Source organism: Charadrius vociferus, unplaced genomic scaffold, assembly GCF_000708025.1.
Source record: "Charadrius vociferus isolate BGI_N301 unplaced genomic scaffold, ASM70802v2 scaffold472, whole genome shotgun sequence".
NCBI classification, from domain to species: domain Eukaryota; kingdom Metazoa; phylum Chordata; class Aves; order Charadriiformes; family Charadriidae; genus Charadrius; species Charadrius vociferus.
Genome location: NW_009647735.1, coordinates 6,020,217 through 6,047,348, shown reverse-complemented (window position 1 = coordinate 6,047,348; position 27,132 = coordinate 6,020,217). Strand labels below are relative to the sequence as shown.

Here is a 27,132-nt window from a genome sequence, read left to right as displayed (position 1 = left end):
ATGCTTTAATACCTGGTATCACAGAAAACATCTCATTTAAAGCACAGCTTGCCAGGAATTTATCGCTGATTAACGCATGGTCAAAAATAGCTACAGTATCCCACTTACATGTTTTGAAACAGATCTAATAATAATGGTATCATCTATCATAAATTATTCACACTGACTGCATCAGATAAATCAGTATAAATACAAATAAGGCCTTAGAAAGAACATCTGTTTCACACTGCTGTCCCTCTTTGCTAATAGGTGCCTCCTCAGAGCTTTTGGTCTGAAAGACAGGGAGGATTTACAGATGAGGTCACCTGGGCAAACCTCCTGTTCCTAGCGACTTTTTCAAACATTGGCGCCTATTTTCAGTGGCTGCGAACCGCCTGAGGAAATAGGAAGCAGGCTGCTAATTAGCTTTCTTCATTTCTTCGCTGCCATAAACAGCAGAGCTCTTCTGTACCTTTGAGAAGGCGTTTGCCTCCAGACGCAGAAAGGCCCAGCACTGAACGGCGGTCGGTATTTCCCGCTCTCTCTTTGCCCCCCATCGCTCTCTCAACCCCGACCGTACAGTCACGTTTGACATGAGTCTGGAGATCTGCACTCAGTAGGACTGAGCTTGCAAGAAGGTGATCAAAGCCAGCGACCATTTGCACATCCGCAGTTTTACGCAACATCCAGTGGCATTTAAAAACGCACACGTTAAAGCCCGCAGCATCATCCTCAACATCTTGGAAAATATTATCCTCCGCAGTATAGCGCCACAGCGCCCTGCAAAGCTGCATCAGGCTCCATTCTGATCTTACGAAAACTTAAAAAACAGCAAAGTAAAAATATTTTTCTATGAAAGGTGTTGGAAGGGCAGCCTAGAGAGCACCTCATCCAGCCGCTGCCATTTCCAGCTCCGTGCATCTTGTTTAGCCCAGCAATTTACACAGAGTTTCCTACAAAAGGGCCCAGGCATCGAGATATTAGAAATTTTAGATGATCTACTACAAGGATGCGAAGAGAAGTGCCGGCAATAGACATATTTAAGGTCTGTCCGTTCATGTTAGTGGATTTTGAAATTCTGTGTCCTCCCCCTGGCCAGGATTTAGTGTTCCTCAGCTGTTCACTGCAATGCAGACCCAGGTGGGCTCGTCTAAAGCTCGGGGATGGCGTTCCTCCGCATCGGCGGTACCAGGCAGACTGATTCACTTGGCATTGCAGTGAGTTATGGACCTGCATCCTCTAAGCTACTGAATCGCAGCTGAAGAGGTATTTACCACTGCGTATTTTACATAGTATGTAAAATATTATCCTGAGGGGTTCTTTTGTTTGTTTTACAGAGGTCCAGTTACACAACTTCTGCCCGACAGCTTGCTTTAATTCTGAATCCCCAGCAAACATTCTTGCAAAGAAAAATTAATTTCCTGATACTATCACGAATCAAACAAATGTCAAGCTCCAGAAACACGATTTCGCCCTCAGGACAACAATTCTGCAAACGGATGCGTGCAGATGTAATCCTTCAGCATCCACGGATTCTCTTACCCCAACCTCTCAGTGCGGCAACGCAAACAACTGGAAAATGAGCCCTCTGGAGGCAAAGAAAAACCCTGGCCACATTGCCTGGACTCCTGAGCGCGGGATTTTCTCCTCCCAGCAGCCTTTCCCCACACCACCTCTTCAGTTCTTTCAAAAGCACGTATGACAAAACAAGTACCGCAGGGAAAACAAGCTCTCCAGAAAGAAAATGATGCTGTTTGGGAAAAACATCTAACATATGGCCTGGGATTTGCTTTTAATACACAATTTGTAACGTGCGCTGGAGCTGAACGGACTTATCTGCTGTTACTTGGCTTTCCGACTACTCGTAGCATCTCCCTCCCCAGACCCTGCTGAGATCTGGGACCTGCAGCACCTGAGCCTGAAGGCTCTGCCTCCGAGCGCCCCTTTTGTCCGTTCTAAGACAGACCCATACTGGGGTTTTATTCATCAAGAAAAACAAGGCAGAGTACTGAGACAAAACGCTGATTGTTAGAAGTGCTCATCACACGCAGTATGCCAGAGGCTCTCTTTTTGAGGAGCAGATTGGGACTTTTATTGCTAATAGTTAGCATTTATAGGCTTGGGACAGTTGTTTATGTCCCTCATATTTTGCCATAGGCTACTCTCTTCCTCTGATAATTGCACTTCTAGCTGCGTTTGGAGCCCGCCAAAGGAGAAAGGCAATAAGAGAGGAAGAAGAGCTCTCTCTGCATCCTCCTGGCTGGGAAACAGGGCTCGGGAGCAGCCAGGCTCCTCCAGGCTGTGCACCAGAGAGACCCCAGCCCAAGGGAGCTCCCTGGGGACCAGGGGCATGGGGAGCCCCCTTGATCTCCCCGGTGGGCTGGGGAAGATGTGGAGAGCCTCCCCAGTTTCATGCCCTCGCCCCCGCTGCCGGAAAGCGGACTAGGGGAGGGGGGAAGGCACATTCTCATCCCTGGGACTTGCCCGCAGCACCGTTTCCCCGGCGGATGCCACCATATATGTGACTCTGAGTCCATGGGCTCTCCCAGCTGCTGCTTCAGCTACGGGGGTCCTCACGGCTTGTTAGAACCAAGGGCCTTTCATGGGCACGGCACATCCATACAGGGCATCACAACTCTTAATTGGAGAAAACAAGCCACTGTGTTAGAGCAACTCTGGGTCCGCAGAGTTACTGGTTTATGATATACATGGCAATTGCCCCAACTAAAAAGTCCTTACTTTCAAAAAATGCTTAAAGCTGTAAGATGAGGTTTTGTCATATCCATCTCCATGCTCCTCTCGCTTCTTGCAGAAGACCAAGGCTTTCTCGTACAGGAACAGATGCCTCTGCATTGGCTTGAACCTGGCAAGATCCTTCATTTTTGTTGGACCTTTTCGGTGTCCTGTCCAAACACTGAAAGATCCTTGCATCAATACTTTCCCCAGTTCGCTCAGGTCACCCTGGTGAGAGTATGACAAATAAAAAAAGAAAGAAAAAGATGTCAATTAAAATGCAAGAGGACTGTCCAAACAATGACGGGCGCTGAGGCCAGCTCTGTTCCAAGGCACGTCACTCTAAGAATAGGTCTTCCTGGAAGGATCAGATGATCTTTTGGGAGTGACGGCACAGTGCCAGTCTCGGATGCAGGGCTGCGGCTAGTCTATGCGAAGGGATACAAGTCAGTAACTGGAAGAACTAGGAAGATAGGAAAACCCTCCAGCTCCTGTGGAAGTCCAGGTCAAGGGCTCTGGCTACTTCAGTGGGAGAGGGCAGACGAGATTTGAGCCTGAACTGAGGTCTCGGAGGATGGACTTCTCAAGGAGGCCAGGACTGGGACCAGCAGCTTAAAAAAGCCATCTCCTCACCCTTCCCTGAAGCCCTAGGAAAGACAACCGCTTCCATGGGCAAGGATCAAAATCAGCCTCAGAGAGTATTTAGTTGAATGTTGAATGAGAAATGCTATGAAGACACCCCGGGGGAATTGTAAGGTGAGCCTCGAGAGAACTAAAGTGCGTGCTGGAAAAAATACTCTCAAGAACCACAAGGTGGCAAGTGTGGGCACTACGCAACTTTGATATGTCCTTTGGATAAGGATATTTTCCAAAATCCTGAAATCAGATGGAAGATTGTCACTTGTAAGACCTTCCTGATCCCATTCACTTCGTAGCCGTTCTAGCATGGGTTTTAGCTCATACATTCTGGGACACTATTCATTCCCGATGCATCATCCGGCCTTGGTCTCCCATTACCCAAATCTACTCACATCATATCCTGTTATTGAAATCTGATGCATAGAGTCGTTGACTGACTTCAGCAAATCCAGCATTGCAACCAGAGCTTCTTGAAGTTCCTGAACTCCATCACAGCTCGTGCTGTACTTTAGCAACTCCTGAAAATAGAAACGGAAGAGCACGTGTTTGCACTTGAACAAAACAGAGTTTTCCATCTCACCCAAAGTTTCCAATGCCCAAGAGCATCCTACACTGCCCGAGCTTCTTCTTCCATAGGTCACCGGAAAACAGGCTCACTCTAAACCACAGTCGCTATGAGGTGTGGAACAGACCACTGAAGCGTGGCCCATTTTTTCTGGGTTTCCTTAAGGACGGTGTCAGGTTATAGAGTGGCATCACGCTCATCTGAGTACTTTGTGTTGTGTTTTCCTGCTTGGTAAGAAATGGGAAACAAGTCCCAGGTTTTCCATCAGCTGCCGATATGTCACATATGCCTTCAAATAAGGTTGCAGCAGATGATTGTCTTCAGACTGGCAGACACGAGGAACAGATTTTATAAAATCCAGAGCCTCCAAGTCAATAAGCAGAAGACAGATTTGGGAATTGTATCACTGAAATAAAATTACTTTCATCTGAGATCTCCTCTGCCTGCTTACAGCATCTTGTGTACTCCTCCCTCATTCAAGAAGCTGGAAGGTGGGTTTCAGAAGCCACCACCCCAGTGCTCTGTAAATTGGGAATAACAGCACTGCCCTGCCTCAGAGAGGGGACACAAGAATAAATGCATGAAAGATTACAGGCGTTATAACAAACCTGAGGGGAAGAAGAGATGCAGCAATACATTTTATTCATCATACTCTTATGATCATCTCTGGTTCAGTTTTTTTAGAACTGCTTCTGTCATTTTGCATCTCTGAACCGATTCAGTCTTTCTCCCCATAAAAACAGCTCGTTAAAAGCTCTTGTTCCTTTTTCAGGTATGTGAATTTTCATCTTCCCCGAAAGTTGCTACAGAGGGCCAAGATAAGCAATATGTAATCTAAGGCTCAGTGCTGATTTACAGGTAACCTTTAATTGAAAAATAAACCAAACTTGAAAACAAACCTATCTCCTGATGTCCTTTCAAAGTAGAATATGAAATACCTTCAGAAGTAGCTGGTATTTTGTCAGGCGCTGCACTGGTTTGAGCAAATAGGAATCCAGCCCGAGTTTGTGCTCCAATGTTCTTTGGCATTCCTTGAACCAAGAATTCCGATTAAGTTAGTTCTGCACCAACTGTAAGTAGTTATTCCAACAGCACGACTGGTATGGTTCGCTGACTTTGAAGATTTCATGTAAAAATGTCATACGGTGCCCATAACTAAAGAGAATTTATAAAAAGAAGATGAAATAACATAATGAATGGATCTGCCTTAAACTCCTCTGGCACAAGAAACTCCAAGTGCTATTTTTGGGAGGCTTCCACACAATGGTAAAAAGACTATGCTGCAAGATCAGCGGGTGCTGAGGAGGGTGTTTAGGACAAGCGAGCGTCCCAAGATGATGCCTGCCTTGGTAGGAACAAAGAGCTCACCTGGAAGAAGGTGCTTTCGGAGCACTGCCTCCACAGGGACTCCGACCGGGGCTTGTTCTGGCAGTATTTCTCATACATCTGGAAATCCTGTCGCTGTAAGGGAAGCCGAAAGGCAAGTCACACACATGCACGTACCGCCAACCTGCTGGGCAGCCAAATAAAGCGCACACCCAAACTGCAAATTTGCTTTTATCTCTCACAGAATCACACAGAATGGTTAGGGTTGGAAGGGACCTCTGGAGACCATCTAGTCCAACCCCCCTGCCAGAGCAGGGTCACCTACAGCATGTTACACAGGACGGCGTCCAGGCGGGTTTTGAATGGCTCCAGAGTGGGAGACTCCACCACCTCTCTGGGCAGCCTGTGCCAGTGCTCCACTACCCTCAAGGTAAAGAAGTTCCTTCTCATGTTAAGATGGAACTTCCTGTGTTCAAGTTTATGCCCATTACCCCTCGTCCTATCACTGGGCGCCACTGAAAAAAGACTGCTCCCATCCCCCTGGCAGCCTCCCTTTAAGTATTTGTAAGTATTAATAAGATCCCCCCTCAATCTTCTTTTCTCTAGACTAAAGAGACCCAAGTCCCTCAGCCTTTCTCCATAGGAGAGATGTTCCAATCCCCAACCTTAACGTCTCCTTCCAACCTTAACGTCTAAAAGTTGCAGAGTTTGGGTAAATGAACCGCTGTCGGGAATCAGAGCAGACCGCGGCGTAGTCACGACTGCTGCTTTCCCCCATCTGCACCTCTGCGCCCTGCCTTGCCGCTCGTGTTGCCTATCAGAAGCATCTCACCCAACCGACATAACTGAGATGTTGCAGAGTTGCGACAAATCAGGGAAACGTTGGCCTTCAGGTCTGCTATATATGTGAAAATGAGTCACCCACCCTGTCTAGGAAACAAAATCCCACTCTCTCGGGTGCTCCCAGGCAGCTTTCCAGACTGTGCAGGAAAATTCTGCAAGAGACGGGAGAAGAGACAAAACGCAGCGGTGAGCAAGGTACGGTTTGGGGATTTAATCGCTAAAGGAAATCGGTCTGATGAAAAGGGGAATAGAGGCAGCATCGTACTTGTTGTGGAAGTCGTATATCTCGGGCATGTTCCCGAAGAGGACATCTTTCCTGTTCCTCAGCACGGGAGGCATGAGGATGAGCATGGCGGGGTTATCCATCTCGGCTCTGTAGCCCTGCGGGATGCAAAAAGGGGCTCATCACTCAGCTGGTAAGGCCTTGGCTTGGCATCTCCTCAGAGGCAGATGAAAAAGGGACGTGAACAGACTTTCAATACAATCTGCTTGGTTTCAAAGGGCAACGTCCCTTTTATTGCCTTATTTTTTGTCCCTAAACCCCTGTCTTTCAGTCCCTGGGCTTGTGGGGTTGTGGTCCAGCCGGGGATGGCTTGGGATGGCTCCCGTGGAGCTGCCCGGCACCGGGGAGATGCTCTCTGTTCACCAAAGGCAAACGGCAGCCACTTTCTCCTGGCTACGGCCTTACCGTGGGAGAGCTCCCGGAGAAATACTTGTCTGGCGTGAACACGTCTGCTGCTATGACCGCGGGACACGGGAGCGCCACACGACCCCAGGAGAACCTGTGCACGAGGCGGCTTGTTACAGAGCAGAGGCGGCTTGAGATCAAATGCCAAAATCAATGGACTTTTTGCCCTCGTACAAGACCCGCGGAGCACCGGGGGCTCGCTCTCCTCCGTGCCTCAGGATTTCTGTCCCCTGCGGCTCCACTTGCCTCTTGAAATCACAACTGGAAGGGACACCCCTGCGCTGCAAAGTGTTGGGTGGAGCCAGGAAATAACGCAAAGCTCCCCGCTCTAACATCACGGCACTGCACCAACGCAAAAACATTCACCAGAAGTGGTAAACATCCTAACAGCAGAGCAGGGAGAAGGCACGGCCAGAGCTCAGGACCGTCGCTGCAAAGAAGACTTCAAGAAGGCCATTAGCCACAGCTCGAGCTGGCCACGCTAGTCACCCAGCCTGGCACGGAACTGAGGTCTTTTTAACACGAATAGCAAAAATGTTTGTAAAAATGGATTCAGTATGGACGGCATAGCTTCTCTGGCGTTCCAAATTAATCTCTCACACTCGCTATGGCTGGGATCAATATTCCTTATCCTAAGCAGGCATTTTGTAGTTGATTAAGGATGCAGGAAAAGATAAGTATCTGGAAAACCAGTCATTTATATTTAACCACTGCAAGCAGGCTTCCCTCTTTCAAGGAAACGCTATTTTCAGAAAATTTAAGTCTATCTGTCCGTTTTTCTCTATCTAGACCTGATATGCACAGTAATAAATCTGCGTAGCTGCCAACTGCCTTATCGTGTAGAGTGTGGTTGAACAAAAAAAACCCAATCAGTGCAGGGCAATTACATGTAACCACCTGCAGGCACACAGATTTATATCCTGCTTGCTCCTGGGTGATGCAAGGCAGGGGGAGAGCTATTTAACAGCCAACTTGTTTTGGCCATCAGCAAGAGTTATTTTGGAATAAAGTAGAAGTGTCTAAGACGGCAGCATGAGAAATTATAATCTGGTTTCCAAAGAAATGTGCGTTATACATTCACAAACTTCACAGTATCGAGACAGAATCCTCCGAAGGATAAAACACTGTCTTTTGTCTCCGAAAGGTAAAAGAAATTAGGGAACAGTTAAAAATAACAGCTTTTTGTGCATTTTTCCAGGCACTGATAAAACTAATTACCAGTGCTTTTGTGTACAAACAGAAGGCTTCTCCCTCATTCCAGATGAAAAGCTCATCCTGACACCAACTGTTCCCGCAGATGCCTCCAACAAAGAAAAGCTAGGGAGAAAACTTGACCGTTTATGACTAGCTTGGGATCTGACAGTCTGGTAGAAACCTGCCCCATCACATTTTTGCTTAGTCTGACAGAGCCCTTTTGTACAACTCACCGGGGAACAATGATGAGCAACCTGAAGATGCCACTCACCGTCAAAACAGTGAAGAGCTCCTCTACATACACTCTCTCAGTTTCTATAAGCTCATTTATGACGTGGCTAAAATAAAGAAGAAAAAAAAAAGTATAGTATTTTTATGGCTGTAAAAAAAAACCCACAGGCAACCAGCGCAGTTCACCAAGCCCAAAACATAGTGCGATCTCATGAATAACCGACACAGGGATGATAAAACAGGCAAAAGCACAAGAGATGGTCAGGCTGGAGGAACACGTGGATGGGGCAAGGGCTGGCCCGAAACAAACAGCATTTTGAGTGATGTAAACAGGGTGAAAGCTTACCCTTTTAGTATATCTAAGTTGTCGTCACTGTCTGAAATAAAAGACTGCAAGGAATTCCGTTTTTCCTGGTAGTCGTGCATTACTTCGATCTGGAAGAGAAACGGGATGCGCTGGGAAGAGCTGCAGGGGCTCAGCGCAGAGGCAGGACGAGCCCAGCCCCTGGTGTCGGCACGGGAACTCCTTGGGGAAGGATGAAATACGCTTCCTTTTAAGAAATCCTTTGCGACACAAAACTTTAAAAGGGCAGAGAGTACAAAGGGTAGCCAAATATCCCCAGAAATTACTCTGCTACATAAAAACCCCAAAATACCGGTAACGTAATTCATTAGTGCAGAGACCAGAGAACAGTCGTCACAAGGGAAATATCTGCGGATGTGGAGTTTTGCTAATAGACATCACTGTTACGCAGAGAACAAGTTCAGGGCATAACACACGGGAAATCGATATCTGCAACTTGGAAAACCAATCCAAGATAGATCTCAGGTGCTGGACTAATCCAACTAAACCATACGGATATGAAAGGGCTTTTGTTGTGCGGTTTAGGGGTTTTTTTTAAGAAAAGAGCATCTTCAACTCCAAAGTCTAAGTAGAATCAATTTTTAGACGGGTTTCAGTTTTTCAGTGTATAAAACTGATTCAGATTTCATGAATAATTTTTACCTTGCGAGAACTTGGAGTTTTTCTTGATGTTTTCTTCCCAGGAAGAGAGAGATCAAATGAAAATTTCAAACTGGAATTAAAATCCACACCTTGGGTAGAAAAAAAACCATAATTACGTAATGTACATCTATCGTGAAGGAGATGGTTCAGACGGAAACTAATAAGTCACAAAGAATAATGGGATACATTTTAAGAATGAATAATTAGCCAATTCTACAAGCAAACTGACAAAATATAGGGTATAATCTCAAACAACAACACTGAATGCCAAATAATACAAACCACACGGCTGGTCATAAAGGTCACAAAGTTAAAATTAATCAGAAAAAAAACCAAAATGTCCATTAAGTGAATATTGTAATCAAAACCTAACAAAGTCCGTGAAGCCTGTGCAAATGATAGAAAACAATAACATCAAATAAACTACCAAAAGGAACATCACCTACTGGGATACTGTTTTAAGGTCCTTTTATGAAGGTAGGGGAAGATGCTCAGCTGGTATAAACTGTTTCTCCAGCTTGGAAGAATTTATTGATATTGTCAGTGAATAATTCCAACCTGTAACACTTTGGGCTACAGAGGTATATTGTAGGTGGGTCTAAATAAAACTAAATTGTAGGTGGGTCTTAAAAATAAAACATCCATCTCCCCAACGAGTCATATGGCATCTTTCAAATACTTCTCATTCCTGAATTGTTAATATGCCGATTCTTCACCAAAAGGGTCTTTTTCCCCTAACGTGAATGGCAGTAATGAATTTCTCCAGCTCTGTGGGGGTCTGTCGCACAGAGGCGACCCGGCAGAGGACAGAGGAGCAGGCAGCAAGGACCGAGAGGGGACCAACGATGACCCATTTTGGCGGTGGCAATGCCTCGGCGATGGTGCCACGCGGCAGGCTGCAGCCCCAGGGGCTGCACCAAACTCTGAGATGAACCAAAACTAAACACATCCTGACGTGCAACATTCCCCTTATTTACAAACAGAACAAAAACAGGCTGGCAAAGTAAAAATTAAAAAAAAAAAAAAAAAGTGGACTGATGAAGTATCTTTCCATTAGGGTGCAGAAAGGTCTCACACCACAGATGAATGCAACCGCAGCCGTGTCTAGAACGAGGGTTTGAACAGCGCTGACACCGAAGAGCCAACTTTTTGCGAAGCAGATGATGTAGGGAGAAAAAAAGGATGCAGAGGAACGCAAAGCCCCGTGGGGAGCGGGCGCCCCACCTTCAGACGGGGCCACCGCGAGACAAAGCTGCTACGAGATCCCACATCCACAGGGCCTCACACCTCTCCTTGCAACCTCACACCTCCCCTTGCAAACACGCCGTGTGAGCGAGGAGAGAGATCTGGGTGCTGGGCAGCAGATCGGAGGCGTCCCTGGGGTGCGACCCATCATGGACAAGAAGACCCAAAAGAAATGAGGACTTGCCGGTGGTCCTACTGGGAGACTCGCACTGGTAGGAAGGGAATACGGAGAGGAAGCTAGGTGAGATGTGGTCACCAGCTGCAGCTCCGTGTTTTGTTGCATGAGTGACTTTACTCCAGCACTCAGCCCCGCCGTAACGCCTCCACACACCTCGCTACACTTCATGGCTCAGGACAGGGTAGGTTTACTCTTCCTCCCCCGAAAAAAAAGTGGTTTCAAAATTAGACCCACATTTATCAGACAGGCTTCAAATCCAGGACAAAGATGAAAGAGGAAGCATCCGTCCTCAGACAGAAGAAGGAGGGGACGGGGGGGAATGAAAGAAAGAAAGGAAAAGAGGACAAAAGTAATGTGCCGAGAGGTGGTTTGGTTTCCAGCCACGCCGTAAAGCCCATCCATCTCAAAGCGCTCCCGGCGGAGCCCAGCATGTGTCTTTGACACTGCACATCACTCCAGCAGGCCTGCAGCATTTTGATGTTCTGTGTCAAACAGAGGCCTTATTAAAAAGCTCTCTGGGCACGATCTATCCAAAGAGGAGCCTTTTGTCTTTCCCCGCTTGCTGGCTATGCTCATTTCAACACACTTGATCATCTCTTTCAGGAGGAGGATTAATGGAGAATACCTGTGCTTTGCAGGCGACCGAGTGCCTTTGCTAGAAAAACGGGCATCCCAAAAAAGCATGAAATAAGTGCAGCCGATTGGTGACAGTCTCACAACATCCCACAGAGGTGGCCACCCATCTACTCCCAATCCTTAAGTCAATAATTTCTCCTCAATACACCCCCGTCTGTAGAAAGCTGGAAAAGTGACATTAGGCAGAATGGGCCATACTCTTGTTTAAAGACTCAGCTTTTTTGCTGGTTGAGGAAAGGGGTTCGGAGGGCAGTGTGGTCCAGGGAAGGTGCCAGCAGCCTGGGAAAAGGAAATCTGTGATTTATTTGCCGCGCTGGCTTGCACTCGTTCCCCACACCGCACCGAGCTTCATTCCCACCCCTCCGCTCCCGGGGCCGTCTGCATCAGTCGCTCCCGCCATGGGAACCGCTTTTCCTCCTTGTACGGCACCTGCTACAACTCGCCGTAACCAACAGTCATTAATTCATCATAAAAATCTTGTGTTAAAACACAAATATTTAATTGCTTTATGCAGTCAGGTCACTGGAATTAATATTCCCACATAACTTAGCACCACCCTGGTTTAAAATACGCGGACATCACTTTGGGATACTTTTTAATTCTGATACACGCAGGGCTGCCAAGGATGAAAGTTTTAATATCATCATTTAAAGCTAACATTGTGCCACGTCCCATTACCAAAATCAAGGCAGAACATTCAGTGGCCTCAGTTCAACCAGAATTTGTACCTTTATAGGCATCAATTATTCCACAATTGGGATTTAAGGCAGACATTCTCAAGGCATCAAAGGGAGTTAAGCATCCAGCTTCTCATTTCCGCTCATGAGACTTGAGCTCATTTCTCCAAGCTCTTCTGCAAACATCAGTCTAACTTAACGTCAGCTCCAGCTCAAGACAGTTACGGAGACTGTCGCAGAGAACAGGTATGCTAATAAATTTATAAACCTTGCCCTTTTTCCCTGTAGTGCTAATTCCCCAGTTTTCAGCCCGGTAGGATGCTAGTAAAGCAGAACTGGAGGTATGTGCTGTTTACAGCTCTCTTTTTTCACGGAGTAGGAAGCGAAAATAAATACCAAGCAACCAGTACCATTCTTCACACAGGTACAGGAAAGCCAGACACAAAAACTGGGAAGATAATGAATCATCTCCTATACAGGTAGCATTATTCAGCAACTCTGTCTCAGCCAGCAAGGTCTAGCTGGTTTCTCAAAAACTGTCCTTAGCCTTCCTCTTCCTGCCTCAAAGCAAAATTATCATCTGAAAATACCATAAACTTTAAATATTTTACCGTGTTTAGGAGAGAATAGTGGTGATTTTGATCTCGGTGGATTTTCTGGCCGAGGGGCTACTAATTGGACTGGCCGCACGTGTTTATCCAACAGCTTCTTGAAGCAAGACTGCCGATTCTCAAACATGCTTCGAACGTTTTCAAGCTTGACCTGCACTGACTGTATCTGGCACTGTGGAGAGTGAAAAAGACTCCCGTGATCAAATAACAACCATTATTTTGCACTCTGACCCAAAAAGAGAGGACTATAAAGCTGACGACACTGCAACACAGACCGATCTGCCTTTTCACTTGTTAAGGAACTGGAGGGGTTACTTACCTTCAATTCCGATGTTAAGATTGACTCAAAATCGTAGTGTAGAGCTTGGGGATCATAGTTTAAGTAGGCTGAAGAGCTTTCAAGAAATCTTTCTATGTCCTGGAGAGCTTTCTGAGCGCCTTCTTTAGACTGGCACTTATCCATCTGCTGGTTGGCGAGCAGGTAGGCGCCCTCGTCACAGCACTGCAGAGCCTGGTGACAGCACGGTGCAAACACAGGGAGCGGGACCATGAGCAGCCACCCCTCCTAAATCAAGGTTCCCGTGAGGAATATCATTTACCGGATCCGTATTTTCAACATGGAGCTAATTAGTACTCCTAAAGACCTCGGCAGCTGTTGCATTTTGATTAGAAAGGCCACATTTTTTTCTGGAGGGTGACTGCGCTCCTCAACCTGCCCAGCCAAGACGTGCTCCCACTTGTACCTGGATAAAACCAGTGGTATAACTGGCGCAGAAGCGCTATTTAGCGCGTAGTTGAACCAAATGATAAGCAGATCTCTATTTACCCAACTCGGAAAGCTGAAGGGGGCACTACAGAGTTTACAAGGAGACAGGCGGGTTTCTTGAGCTAAATGCCTGGCTCAGCGCAGACCCGAACTGCGAGGAACGATCAAAGGAATTGCATTCATGTTTTGGGTTTTTTTTAAAAATAAGGATTTTAAATCGCAGTTTAAAGTTCTGCATTCGACACGCACAGGCAATAGCTGAACACCAGGCTGGGGTTCGGGCGGCAGTGGCACACTGGGGTGTGCACAGGCGTGAGAAGATGCTGCAGCCCAGTACGACCGAGGACCTCCAGTGCTGTGAAGGGCAAGAAAAGCCGTGGAGAGCAGCAGCACGGTGTGCTGCAGCAGAGCCCACGGGTTAGACCACCACACCAACCAGGACCACCAGGAGCCCAGGAGAGGACACTGCCCTGCGGCTGAGGGGCTGCCGACAAATCCTCCATCGCCGCAGATCGATGCGATATTGAAGTGGAAGACACAGAGAGAAAAAAAACAAGTTGCCTACTGCCCCGAAATGGTGAAATGGAACAGGGTCAAACTTCACTGCTTCTCTTAATGGCCTCGAGCATATTACAGCCGTGTGCCTTCTGGCCTAATTAGCGTGAATTTCCCTAAATGAATATTTGATGCTGATTAAGATATCAAAGAGCGTTGGAGCCCCATGACTCCAATTCCATGCTAGCACACAGCAGCTGCGCCTATCTACCAATCTGTCACCTTATTTTACAGTCAGCTATGTTCATTCTTAATAAATCCCTAAGAAAAAAGCGCTGGAGTTTATCTGAAAGCATTACCTCAATTGCACTGGGTATGAAAACCTCAAAAGTCAATTAACGCATGGATGCAGCATGAAAGCATGACCAACAGCAGCAGCTGAACATGGGTGTTCCGAATTGCCCTCTGGAGATGCCCACCTCTTTCTGCTGACTACTCACAGCACCAACAGGTATCTGGGAACTTCACCAGCTCAGTGAGGGGTGAAGCACTCCTCCAGCCTTTGGGGAACAATTTTCTACCACAAACAGCCGAAGCAAAGCCGCACATTTCAGATGCTTCCAGCTAAGGACGGAGAGGCTAACCCCACGGAGAAGCTAACTATCCACTTCTCAGGGCACTATGTCTCTGAACTCTACCTGCTGAAGGCGGGTATGGAGATCCAAGGTCTTCTGCAGCCGCATCTGCTTCCTTTTGATCTCGTCAGACAAGAGATCGGAATGGTGCCGCAGCTCGTTGCATTGCTGGCAGATTAAGTTGAGCGCGTAGTGATGATTTGCTGCTAGCTGGTGTCCGTGTAGTATCACCACCTGAGCCTTCCCTATCAGATCCTTCAAGGAAAAGAAGAGACCGGATTGCACGCTCACTGAAATAACGCCAAAAATATCTACATGTAACAACATGCACTTTCTCGTCTTACCGGATTTCGGATACACCTGGAGATGACTGCCATTAGGAGCAGCCAGAATGGGTGGCTTACGCAGGATAAAATGGCACCCATCGTCTGGGGAAAAAAAACTTTGGTATCCAAAAAGGAGGATGAGGAAGAAAACAGTATTTCCCCAAACTAGCACCACTGTGGATGGCTGGTGGCCATGTGCTGCTGCCGCCCCCGGGAACTGCACTCTGAGAAAGCCACAGCCGATGTCCAGTTTAAGCACACTATGCTCTTAAGCATGAAAGAGAACTCCAGCTGTTAAGTTTTATGGTGAAAATAAAGGCCCTTTGCGGCAAAGCGTGATGGAAAGAGCGTGCTGTCTCGCCTGCACGTTTTCATCAATGTAATGGTCACGTCTTCTCCAGAGTTGGCTTTCTGCTGGGACCGCTGCCCTGCTGCACCCCGTCTGCCTGGCCTTTGGCTCCTCCTCCCTCTCTCCACAGACATTGCTGCCAAACAGCCAAAAAGCCTTAGACCTTTCCCCGAGGGCTCTTATTTTCAAAGAAGCTGCTGGGGGTTGTGTCCAGATCCCTCAGGGTTTCTCCACTGACCCTGGCCCACGTGCCAAGCACATCCCTTTGCAGAAGTCACATCCTCAGTTGGCCTCCTGTGAATCATCTCTCTTCACTCTCCTTTCCCCTACATCTCTTAGTCTTCACCCATATGTGATGTTCAAATCACAGGCACGTCAAGATAGCAACTTTTTTGCCTCTCCATGTGCCTGGTAACAAGTCTCTGCCTATTAGCGCTGCTTAAGCACTTAACATATAAATAATTCTTCTTCCAGCTCATTAACTCCCACGCCTCCCTATGTTCAGACATTTATCTGTTCTGGATTTTCACAGTGGCTCAGCAATTTATTTTAACTATGATAATTAAATACCCCGTTCCCAGCTTTCAGAGTGATCACAGCATTGCTGCGCAGCGCAAAGACGTGAAATCAATCCTTTTCTGCAGCCACTTACCAATGAATTACACCAGAACCAGGGAATTTCAGAAAACACCTCCTACCACAAAGACAGACCGCACCTCTTGCGTTTCATTAGTGCCCCTCTCTGCGAAAGGTTATCTCACCTGAGCCATACCATCGAAATGACCCAAGTCCTTGAGCCTCTGTTTCACTTGGGGGACACTGTCGCCAGTGTCAGGCAGCTCCGCTTGCTGACCCATTAAAAACTCAATGGCATTCTTGACCTAGACACAAAGAAGAAGACTGCTGCAAAAGGATACGAAGCACAGGCAGAAAATCATTCTCAGGCCCAAATTAATCACACTTCAGCAAAGACTGTTAAATCCAATAATAAAACTAGCGTCCAAGAACTAATTGCTAAATTCAAAGATGCTTCTATCAGCAAAATCTATGCGACTGCAGGGCAGTGATACCGAAATTAGCTCTGAGCGAGGAAGCACAGTGGTCTCCCCAAGCTCGCCAGCCCTGCCAGAGTCAAGGAACAGCAGCATAAATTAAACACTCTCAAACTAAAAAGCATAAGAACTTCTCTCCTCTCCCCTCCTTTTCGCCTCCGACTCTTCCTTCTGCCAACAAAAACGCATCTGATGGTACCTCTTGAAAACTTTGCTCAAACTTCCACAGCTGCAAATACTGCTCCATTTTTAATTGATGTTTTTCCCAGAAGCCATCAAAAGCAGTCTCCATCTCACGCAGCTGACCGAGTAACCTTGAGCACAGAGAAAGGACAGGATTGGAACAACTTGCAAATAGAAGACAAGAAGAGATGGACAAGCCCTAGAGATCACCTATTCAGGTCTTCTGCACTCAAGCTCTCAGGGCAAGTCAACAGACATGTATATATGACTTGTGAAGATCCCAGCGGGAATTTTAACAGAATCAGACATACGCTTAAACAACTTGAGTGTTTCCACTCAAAAATCAGGCGAACTAGGAACATAGTGCACTCACCGATTCACGGTCTCCCAGTCCCCAGGCCTCTCGCGGTGTTGGTCCTGACTGCATTCCCCGGAGTCAGGCTCTTCAAAACTGCTCAAAAGCAGTTTTCCCTCTTTTGTGACTGCTGTAATATCTTCCTGTACAATGCAAAACATTTCTGATTCAGGCTCCTTTTTGTGAGGTAAGGGTAAGCCGTTTTGCGTTTCCCCCACCGCAGTTCCCCCGTATGAAATGAAAGCCCCACCAGACCAAAGGATGCCCAGCAGATGTTTTAGCCCCCTTTACACTGGGTTAAGCCCTTGGCGCTGGAAGAGGCTGGACCATGGACTGGTCACCAGGCTGGGTGGAAACCGGCACGCATGAGAACATCAGGCCACAAAAATGACTCAAGAGGCAGGAGGACAGCACTACCACAGGTCTCTTCTGGTGAGCAGGTGGGTTTGTATTAGATATCTATCTACACGTTCCTGTATTCAAGCAAGTATTTCCTCAGCTTGGAGGCTGTGCTTCCTCATCAAGGTCATCAAAGGAGGCTGTAGGAAGAGCATCCCATAGTGGTACAACGCTGGGACTGAGACCCAGCCAACCCCCTTGGTGTGTTCATTAGCATGAGCTGAGGTGCTTTGTCCTGTGTTGAGCTCAGCCCCAAAGCAAACAGGGGCATTTAGTCAATTATTTTCAGAAAAGAAGACCAAATGTAGAGGTGAGAAGGAAGGAGAAAATGGATGTGGCTGATGGACCAAGTCGGAAGAAACCCTGAAGGGAAGACCTCTGCGTGGCTCCATTGGAAAGCCAACTCCTGGAGGAGTAAGAGCCCATCCTAGGAGATGGCCAGATTTCTGTTACAAGAGAAACAATGGCAAAACCACTTTAGGGAGAAGATTCAGAAAGCACAGTCTTGCTTAAACATCTGCCCACCCCAGATGGCTCACAACAACCTAAACATAACAGCATCTTCAGGGCAGCAGCCCAGGAGCAGAAGGACATGGCTAGAAGGAGCTTCTCCTCTCCCACACACAAAGTGTCCGCTGCCGGTTTGCATCCCTATCACTAAAACATCACGGAAGATGACCGCAAGGCAAAGTCCCCCCTCCATCTCCTTTTGATACTACCACATCCAGGAGACTCAAAAGGGAAGAGGAATTATGCAGCACGCTTTAGACCGCAGGTGACTGCTATTTCATCCTCTTACATCTCACTCTCCAGAGCCCGGCGCTCCCCTTTTGATTCAAAGCCTTTCATTACACGTCCCGCAAAGTAGCTCGACTGTCAAACAGGTGTTAACTTGATTTTTTTCCCATTCAGTATATCAAAGAGGTTAATTTCTTAGTTACTCTGTTTAATTAATTTCTGTCGTTTTTTCATTGTTTGCAACCAGCTTCTGTTCAGTATCACAGCTACATAATTTATTCTGATCGACTCATTATTTGAATTCAGGAATCAGCTGTACCAATCTTGGGGTTGTCATGAGAGAGACAAGGATCCCATGTCTTGCTGTCACCACAATCTGTGCACAGTTTCTCATCTGCTTTCATCTTTCACGGACTTAGAAGGAACAAAAGAAAAAAGCCAACGGACTTCATTTCAGTCAAAAGCCAACGAATGCTTTTGATATTTGAAATTAATAGACGAGGCATTAAAAGCAACAGATGCCTTGTAGGGAGCGCTGCTGTGCTTTATATGCAAATGAAAACACATGATGTGTTTTATTTCTCCACAGAGGAGAGTGTGTATTACTGACTGCCTTATATACAGGACCACATTGTGTAGCCGATATTTGCTCCCCATATTTCGGCTATAGTCCTGAGCATGAAGTTCAGGTCAGTAAGTCATACTGCGATATATGTAGCTGCTGCTTTATGCTGCAGCTCTCTTCATTTTCAAAGAAGAAATAAAGGAGTATTGGCAGTATCTATAATGATACTTTCCATACATCGGGACATACATTTATGCCCACCCACAGCGCACTCGGGATGTCATTTTGCATACTTCCCACGGGCAGCCTCCTGGGAGCTCACTCTCACACTAACGACAAACGATTATAAATGAGAAGAGATACACTTCTATGACTTAGGTGAACGCACCCTGTCATAAAGCAAAGGACCTCATTCTTCAGCCGCACAGCACGGCCATTAACACGGGAATGGTTTCTGAAGTGAGGGTTTGGGGACGAGCCTGCGCTGTCCCCAGAAGGATGCAGAGGCAGCAAAGACAAGCGCTTGACAGAGCAGCAGCTGGCTGCACCACCGCTTCCGCTACCTCCCGTAGTAATTCTAATCGCAATCACAAATAGTTGAAAGAAGAATCTTAAAATATTAAAGACACGAATGCCGCTTAAGATGAAACCTGAAGGCTCACATGAAGACACGGCTCACATCAGGACAGCTCTGTACCACGCGCTCGCACCGCATCGTCACCTTGGATGCTCTCCCGCGCAGTTCCCCTAAATCCCCCTCCGGCGAAGCTGCATCGGGCGGAGGGACCTGGGGACAAACCATCCCTCCTCCAGACCCCCTGATGATCTTCGCGTGCGGCTTCCTTCGGCCGTGGGGGTGCAGTGGAGGGACCCCCCCGGGGGCAGGGACCCCCATGGGACGAAGCCTCCCAGCCCTTCTCCTGCCCGCGCGCCCTGCAAAGCCCCCAGGGGGAGCGCACTACAGACCCCACCTCCCGCAGCCAGCGAGGAGGAGGCGGCTGAGACGCTTTGCTGGATGCTGGCAGGGTAATTTGTTTGCGTGGATGGCAAATGTGAGGGTAACATATAGAAATAGTCATGCTGTGTTTTGGTTTGTCTGTCAACACGTACGCAGGCACGGGAGGGAAGGAGGAGCGAGCACCAGACAGGCAGTCAGACCCCCGAAATCCCATCATGCGTGGAAACACGCGGCTGAGCTGCTGCCGAGACATACCTTGAGCTGGTAGTACTTCTCCGTGCGCAGGGCCAGGATGCGCTCGATTGAATACATGTCGTCCGGTAGCTCGGTCTCTGCCAGCTCCGTGCCAAAGGATTGTAACATCTGTGCAATTTCCTTCACGGTTAGTGCAAAACTCTCTATCGCCTGGCGGGAGACGATAATTGCGATCAGCTTGGGATTCAGGGTGTTGCTACAGCTCATTAGGAGTGCACCAAGAGCCAAGGTTGAGATCTGCAGGGGAGCCCAACAGCTTGCTCCGGGAGAGGCGGGGGGGATGTCCACCGACGGAGCCGATATGTGCTGCGGTGCAGTAGGTAGTGGCCACCAACACGTGGCCAAGTGGCTTTTAGCGCAGACTGACTCCCCAACAGGGACTTAAATAAGGATAGTGTTGTGCAGGGACACTCATGCTTTGTTTTGTGTTGCTTGTTCTGGTGGACTCTGAGATTTTTCCTACCACATACCAGAGGGCTGTAGCAGAAGGCACCATAGGATCCATCTCACATATTCCTCTAATCCCTCTTCTATTATTCTTCTCCTCCAGTTAACCCGCACTGGGAACCACCTCCAGGCAGTAAGGCTTTGGAGATGTGTTTTCCTTCTTGGTGATGGATGTTGGCAGCTTTGCGAGCCCAAATGGTGGGTTACAAGGCATCGCGGCCACCTCAGCCACAGCTTCACCAAGAGGACAAGGGAGGGAGCCAAGCAGCGTGCCGGAGACAAACTAGAGACAGCCCCATGGAAGTGAGTGCCGCTGGTACCTTCCCAGCACATCCCAGACAGCCACTGGGAGCTCTGGGCACCAGACGGCTCCCACCCCACAGGCAGAGGTGGGGCTCTCCCGGCCCCGCTCACAGCTCCAGCTCTGCTTTTGAGAACGGGGTAATAAACTCAAATGTAACTGATTGCAGTTATATTTTCTTTAAACCACATGTATTTTCCATGGAAATTTCAGGGAACGTTTTACGAGCACACTGCACGGGCATTTTGAGAGAGGTTTTTCATACTTTCTACTGTACGCAGCTACAGCCTAGAAACTATCCTTTTCTTAGATTAACATTTTTTGTCATTCATTTTGCCATTTTTGTCTCCAAGTGTGAGAGCTATGCCATTATCACTTTAACACATCGTGCAAAAGAACAAAACTGAGCCAAAACTTTCAAAAATTCATTAGTTTGGCAGTGCATCAGCGTAAACGGGCACAAAGTTAATGCCACAAGCAATGGCTTGAGTGATTCCAGCTACAATGTCGTGTGCTTTTGTCTTTATACTGAGCTCCACATCTGCTGGTGAGGATGATGTGGCAGGAGAAGGGGCAGTAGGACGTCTGGTACATTATTCCTTAGTGCTTTGATTTGTTGGGAAGGTAAGTGGGAATCCAATCCGCTATCAATCTGGGAGACAAAGTCCCAGTGAAAACTAAGAGTTTTCAGGAGGCATAGAAACACACAGCAAGGCACAGCTCAGGAGTTAAATCCCTGCTGCCTGCTAATATTAAAGGAAAATTCTTGCAAAGAAAAAAAAAATTAAAGGAAATCTGAACTCTCTGCATTTGGTCAGTATGCAGAGAGCAGTCTCACTGCCCTGGTTCCCAAACACATTTGTGATATTAATTACATGAAGTGACCATTATATATATATTAAAAAAAAAAAAAAAAGCCTATTCTGTATCTACCATTAAGGGAATTTTAATAAAGACTTAAGAAGACAGATCTTTCGGGAGCAGTTTCAAAAGGAGCCTGAGGGAGTTAATCATTCAATTCCCTCATAAACCCATCAAGTGCCTAACACCACTTGACTCCTTTGCAGATCTGATCAAGGAGATGTAGTTGGCTTCAGGGGTTCCTTTCAGCTACCCATTGCTCATCGCCTTACAGAAAACCTTCCTCAATCCATCCCCAACACCCAAGCGCCCAGCACCGGTACGTACGGTCCTGAAGATGACCCACTCGCTGTGGCAGTACTCCAGGGTACCTCCAAACTCCGGCGTTAATTGCTGCTCATCAATGTATGTCAGCAGGTCGCTAACGGAGCTCAACATAACAACCTACAAACAAAGCAACACCTTTAGGTGGTTGATCATCGCTTCTGCTCAAGTCAGACACAGATCAAGCCTACAAATATTTTGCGTATCTAAAAACTGGGTTTGCTCTAAATATTGTTCTACAGCATGGCTTTCTTCTTATGCTCATGGCTTTTATTTGATGTATTTGACCATTTTTGTAAGCCAACACTGATCTCTTAGGTACTTTCTTCCTTAAATGCAAAGCACAGTGAGATGCTGCAGTATCTGACTGCAGAACTGGAAGCAAAGGCAATGCAGGTTTTTGCAGGGGATGACCACTAATCTGGGAAAATAGCTACATTTTAATGCATTGTGAAGCACTGGCCAATTTCACATAAATATATGCTCACAGCTTTTTGTGAAATATATGCTCGTGAGTTTTTGTGTGTCTTGATCTGCCCCGGGATAAGTCATGAATTTTCAAAACTGTGCAAACGACAACCATTTTAGAGCGAAAGATGCAAAGTTTGTGAAAATCACGTTATTTCCTAAAGGAAAACATTGGTTTGTTTTGTGGGTTTGTAATTGCGTCAACCTTAGATTCCATAAATATACTTTCCTTCTCTTAATTATTCTCATTGCGTCCTATAATCAAGGTGACTTTAGAAGTCTTGGGAACTTTGACTTGAGAATATAAAACCATTTCAGTCGCTATTTTAGAAGCAAATACCAACATGATGTTGGTATGGGGTTTACCCTGAGATGAAAACGATGATTTGGAGTAGAATTCATAGTAAAAACTTCACTAGACGTGTCTTTTGACTTTTCGGCCATTAAACAAATTCCTGAGTACAGTTTTACCCTCCACAGAGGCACACGGTCTACACGGGGGACGAGGACAGGCTGAGAAGCCACCAGCCACTGCCACGCTCTGCGGGGAGCAAACTGTGCAACAGGGAGCTGCAAAGGGCTACAGGCGAGATTTGGTGGGGAGAGATTTGGTGGAAATAGGGCATTTCTGGCAGAGACACCCCGGTTACTCTTCACATGGGTGTCTGCAGAGTGGGATACTGTCACCTTCTCGACTCGAGGCGCGCGGGCAGCCTCCGATCCCGCACAGGCACAACACCTCTGCACGCTCGTACCGGTAACTTGAGTAGAAAATCCTCCTGGCTGAACCGAAACCCAATGTCAGTGAAGGTGCGCTGGAAAAACCCCGTGGGACGAAGAACCATCACTAAGTGCAGGTTCCCTGGGAAAGACGCCTGCAAGGAAACAGAGACGACGTTCAACCTGGGGACACGGCAGGTCCAACAACGGCTTTCAAATGCCTTGAAAAGAGGGGCAATCGTTGAGATCTTAGTATTTTTTCCTGATTGCCCCTCATGTCCTTTTCTTATTTTCAAAACAGGGTGAGACACTGTAAGTGGTGTAGAGATACGGGACGTAACTGCAGGAGGACTGTGCAGTCCCAGCGCCCTTCGGAGCGGGCAGGAGTTCAGCCATGCACCTTGGAAGGCCGCTAATTATAAACTTTAATCCTATATATTGTGTTCAGCATTGTAACTTGGGGAGTGAAATTACGACTTAGCAGGGAACAGAAGGCTGGAACATCGAAGGGAATGACAGACAGATTGAGGAAGCAAAATTTATTGCCAAACTCGCTAATCATCCCATAACTTCATCAAGCACACTCTTCTTGTCCCTGGTAATTACCAGGCAACATTTAATTTGTGGTAAGAATTTGGAACTTCCTGTCTACGCTGCTGGAGCCTTTTCCCAGGCATATGGTTGGCAGGTGCGTTTTTAAATAGATCTGTGAAAAGGGCGCTTGAGAATGAAAAAGAATTTTTAAGAAAGTAGGAGTCACATCATTAAATTATGGATAAGTGCATGATGCAAAGAATTGAGTTAATTAAGACATATGATTTTCTCTGAGATCCTGCCAGGCCAGGTTACATCTCTCCATGTATTCCTCCTTATATTATCCCCCTCCGTTATCCTCCAAGAAAGATGATAGTATTCTCTATACCAAGGGTGAGAGTATTGAACGCGTTTAGGTATTTTGCACTGCAGGGCACTTAATCTATGTCTTCAGAACAAAGATTGCTCCCATAAACAAGCATTAGCGTTGTTCAAAAAAGCCACGATTTACAGTTGAGATCTGACATCCACGAACGGCGTTGTAACTTGTTTGCTGTGTTTGTAGGAAAGGCCATGTTGTGGCTTCCATTGCCCACAGCTCCACTGAGAAATGGACAGTGACTTTTAGGATCAAATAAGCCACTGAATTCAATATATTGATCTGCTGCTATTTTAAGTAGGAGCAGAAAAAAATAAAGAAATGAGTGTGAATGAAGTGCCAAATTCATACCCTTTGGAAGTCAACAAGAACGGTGCCAGGGACAAAGAACTGGCATTAGAAACAACAGCAAACCATTAAATAACGGAGCCATTTGTGCTGGCCCCAGGCCCCAGGAGCTGCACCTCTGTTACACCAATCTTGGTTAGCGCACAACGTCTCTGCAACGTCTTCTAGCCCCAGGCACACGGTGATGCCTACAGCTACGGGACACCCAAGGAACCAACGTCCAACCCCATCAAACCTCCAGATGGGCCAAAGGTCTAAACCTGGCCATGGAGTCACCAGACCTTCGCGGCTCTGAGTCAGGTCTTGCCCAGGAAAGTGTGGGTGAGAGGCCGCAGGAGATCCAGGTTCAGCTCCCTGCATCACTGCCTGTTTAATTAGCTCTACAAGGAAGGTCAGCTCTCCTGCAAGACAACCCCAGGCAGGCCCTCCAACAGCCCAGCTACTAGATGCAGCTCTGAAGAGACTCCATCTCGGAGACCCTGCTCGGCTCAGGATTTTTAACTTGAGCTTCCCATATTACTAGAAAGAAAATAACCCACAGGCTACTGGATACATCTGAGGAGTTGGAGTGGTTCCTCACTTTGAGAACAATCTCTGCCTGGGATGCAGAAAACCTTCACTGAGGAAAGCACCACCAGAACTGTAGAAATTTTGAATGAACTGAAAATTTACAGCATTAATATTTCACTGGAAAGTCTCTGGCAAGCTCAACACTCATCCTGCAGTGTGCCCCAGAGAAGCTGGCTGCCTCTCCCACCTCACCGTGCTGCTCTCCCTTGGACCCAGTAAACGCTGGGATTGCTCTTTCCAGGCCTGTTGGCTGACCTGGCTAGTCCTTGACACTCTTCATCCTCCGGCACGTCCCACAGCACTAGGACATCCCAGGAAGAGACCTGTCAGTCTGCGTTCATGGCAATGTTGCGCCCATCCCTGCAGAGCTGTGCGTCCATCATGTGCCATTCCCTCACGCCCACCCTTATGCCCGTGTTTGCCTCGTTCTACATCCTGCTCGTTTCCCAGTGGGCATTTCTCCGCAGACAGGACAACAGTTTCCCAACCCAACAAGGTTTCAAAGATACCACCAAGGAGCCACCACAAGCTGCAAACCTCAAAGGGTAGGATGGTTTTTGGTCCAAGACAGGCCCTGCACCCCTGGCATTAATGCCTCAAACTGACTTGCACCAAAGCCTTGTGAAGCCAATAGTCTTACAGCGATTTAAAGGAGCTCAGAGGACGCAATTTCAGGGCCTTCTGAGTCCACTGCAGGTGAATCCAAAGGTGAAGTCCCACAGAGTTTGGGGAAAGTCACAGTTTTCAGCTCAGAAACACAACAGTGTGTTCCAGTCTCTGAACTTTAGGCTCCTACCTTGATCCTCTCCCGCAAAACACATCAGCAGTATCTTTGAGAAGAACAACCACCCTGAGATGCATCCTCCCTTGGTCTTATCTCATTATTCCCCTGCCATCCCCTTAACCCTGTTCGGCACTTCAAGCAGAGATGAGTCCGCTTTGCCCTCTCCTACTCCTTCAAGTCCTTTTTTATGCGCACCCTTTGTGCGCAGAGCAGACTCCCTGGAGCAAGGGCCTTAGGTCTCCAAACCACATCACCCCATGGGAACCTGCAGACTTTGAGTGTCTTCTCCTACGAGCCCTTGGGCAGGAAACCCACAGCTTCAGGAAGACGGACCAGCAATCAGGAGGCAAGCAGAGCCGCCTGCCAAAACCACACTGCAACGGCCACAAGGTGTGAAACGCCTCTCTGAGAGCAAAGGTGCCTTTGGACACCTTTGGTTTCATCAACGCAGGACGCCAACGTGTTCCACACAACACACAAGAAGGGACCATAACCTGGCACTTGCATCCACCACAAGGGCAAATTCTTCTCTGATACGACTTTATATCCCATACACACACAACCATATCCCTGTTGCTCCTTGACACGTTTCCCCTCAGAGGTAGCTGAGTTTCCAGGACAGGTGATGTGATTTCCATTCGGTTTAGAAAGCGTTTGGGGATTTTTCAGCTGATCTTAGACATGTAAAATCAAGGTCAGCACTTATGAGTAGCTAAAAAAACCAAGAAATACAGCTTTGCAAATGTTACCTAATATATTTCAAGCACGGAAAAAACCAAAATAAGCTCGCAGAAAGACAGCCACCAATCAAACCATGTCCTATGCCCTCTTACAAACTTAGAAGAAAGAATAAAATGTTAAAAATATATTTTTATATATATATATATATATGAAAAGATGAAGAATTCCGCAGGGATACCATTCATGAAGGGACTGTATCTTTCTTAATCACTGCTACAATTCTAGTTCTTCTAAGGGCTGAAGTGTGGAGAAGTTACCTGTAAACTGAACTCTGACGCTACCGAAGGTACTGCTGGAAAAAAAGCCCTTCCCCATAATATATTCAAGAAAGCAAAGACAAAAGGGTCCTTAATATTGCCTTATGTATTATCTTATTGTTTATAACACTACAAAGAGTCTTGCGCACTTGACAAACTTGGGTTTATGTAACAAAACACCTAAAAAAGCGCTTTAAGCCTTTGCCCTCTGCTATCCCCCTGCAGCGTATCAGGAAAGACAGAAAACTATCAGCGCAATTCCACTAAATCAGGCAGTTGGCAACGTTTCACTACTATTAACTATCTCACTGACCACAGACCATGCTCAGAACATTCTTCCCCTTCCGAGGACACAAATGTATGTGCTTTCAGGCTCCAGTTCATCAATTTGTTTAAATGCATGCTCAATGATAAGATAGCCCTGATATAATCAATATAGACGAACTGGGCTAATAAAGCACAAGAAAGGGCATGCATTGAACGCACCATAGGTATTACCTTCTTAGTGAATATCTCATCCATATGCATTTAATGTGATTTTTCCTAGTTTTAGGAATTTACTTTTCAGAGAATATTTTTCCCTGCAGTTCACTGGGACAATTCATGAGGCCGGAAATCAATAAACGTAAAGAAAAAGCGGTATCTGCCAATAAGTTTGTTTCGGAGCGATGGAGATTGTGGCTAGTGGTCCTTCCACAGGCGCTGAAGTTGACTTTCTGCTGTCCCTTACAGGAGAACTCACGCAACGAAACGCTAATTTGAGCTTTAACT

General features: G+C 46.9%; 1 protein-coding gene across 1 annotated transcript in view; it reads right to left on the bottom strand.

Moving 5' to 3' along the window:
* Window positions 1-27,132, bottom strand: part of MCF2 (MCF.2 cell line derived transforming sequence) — a 43,962-nt gene that overhangs the window by 7,935 nt on the left and 8,895 nt on the right. The window contains exons 4-21 of the mRNA XM_009881691.1: window positions 22,784-22,903; window positions 21,564-21,680; window positions 19,628-19,777; window positions 16,731-16,855; window positions 16,374-16,488; window positions 15,884-16,003; window positions 14,511-14,702; window positions 12,871-13,062; window positions 12,552-12,723; window positions 9,205-9,293; window positions 8,545-8,633; window positions 8,239-8,305; window positions 6,351-6,466; window positions 6,168-6,237; window positions 5,285-5,377; window positions 4,855-4,947; window positions 3,744-3,869; window positions 2,719-2,940 (exon numbers count right to left, since the gene is read on the bottom strand). Coding sequence (XP_009879993.1) covers window positions 2,719-2,940; window positions 3,744-3,869; window positions 4,855-4,947; window positions 5,285-5,377; window positions 6,168-6,237; window positions 6,351-6,466; window positions 8,239-8,305; window positions 8,545-8,633; window positions 9,205-9,293; window positions 12,552-12,723; window positions 12,871-13,062; window positions 14,511-14,702; window positions 15,884-16,003; window positions 16,374-16,488; window positions 16,731-16,855; window positions 19,628-19,777; window positions 21,564-21,680; window positions 22,784-22,903 — 2,268 coding nt within the window. The remainder of the gene's footprint in view (window positions 1-2,718; window positions 2,941-3,743; window positions 3,870-4,854; window positions 4,948-5,284; window positions 5,378-6,167; window positions 6,238-6,350; window positions 6,467-8,238; window positions 8,306-8,544; window positions 8,634-9,204; window positions 9,294-12,551; window positions 12,724-12,870; window positions 13,063-14,510; window positions 14,703-15,883; window positions 16,004-16,373; window positions 16,489-16,730; window positions 16,856-19,627; window positions 19,778-21,563; window positions 21,681-22,783; window positions 22,904-27,132) is intronic.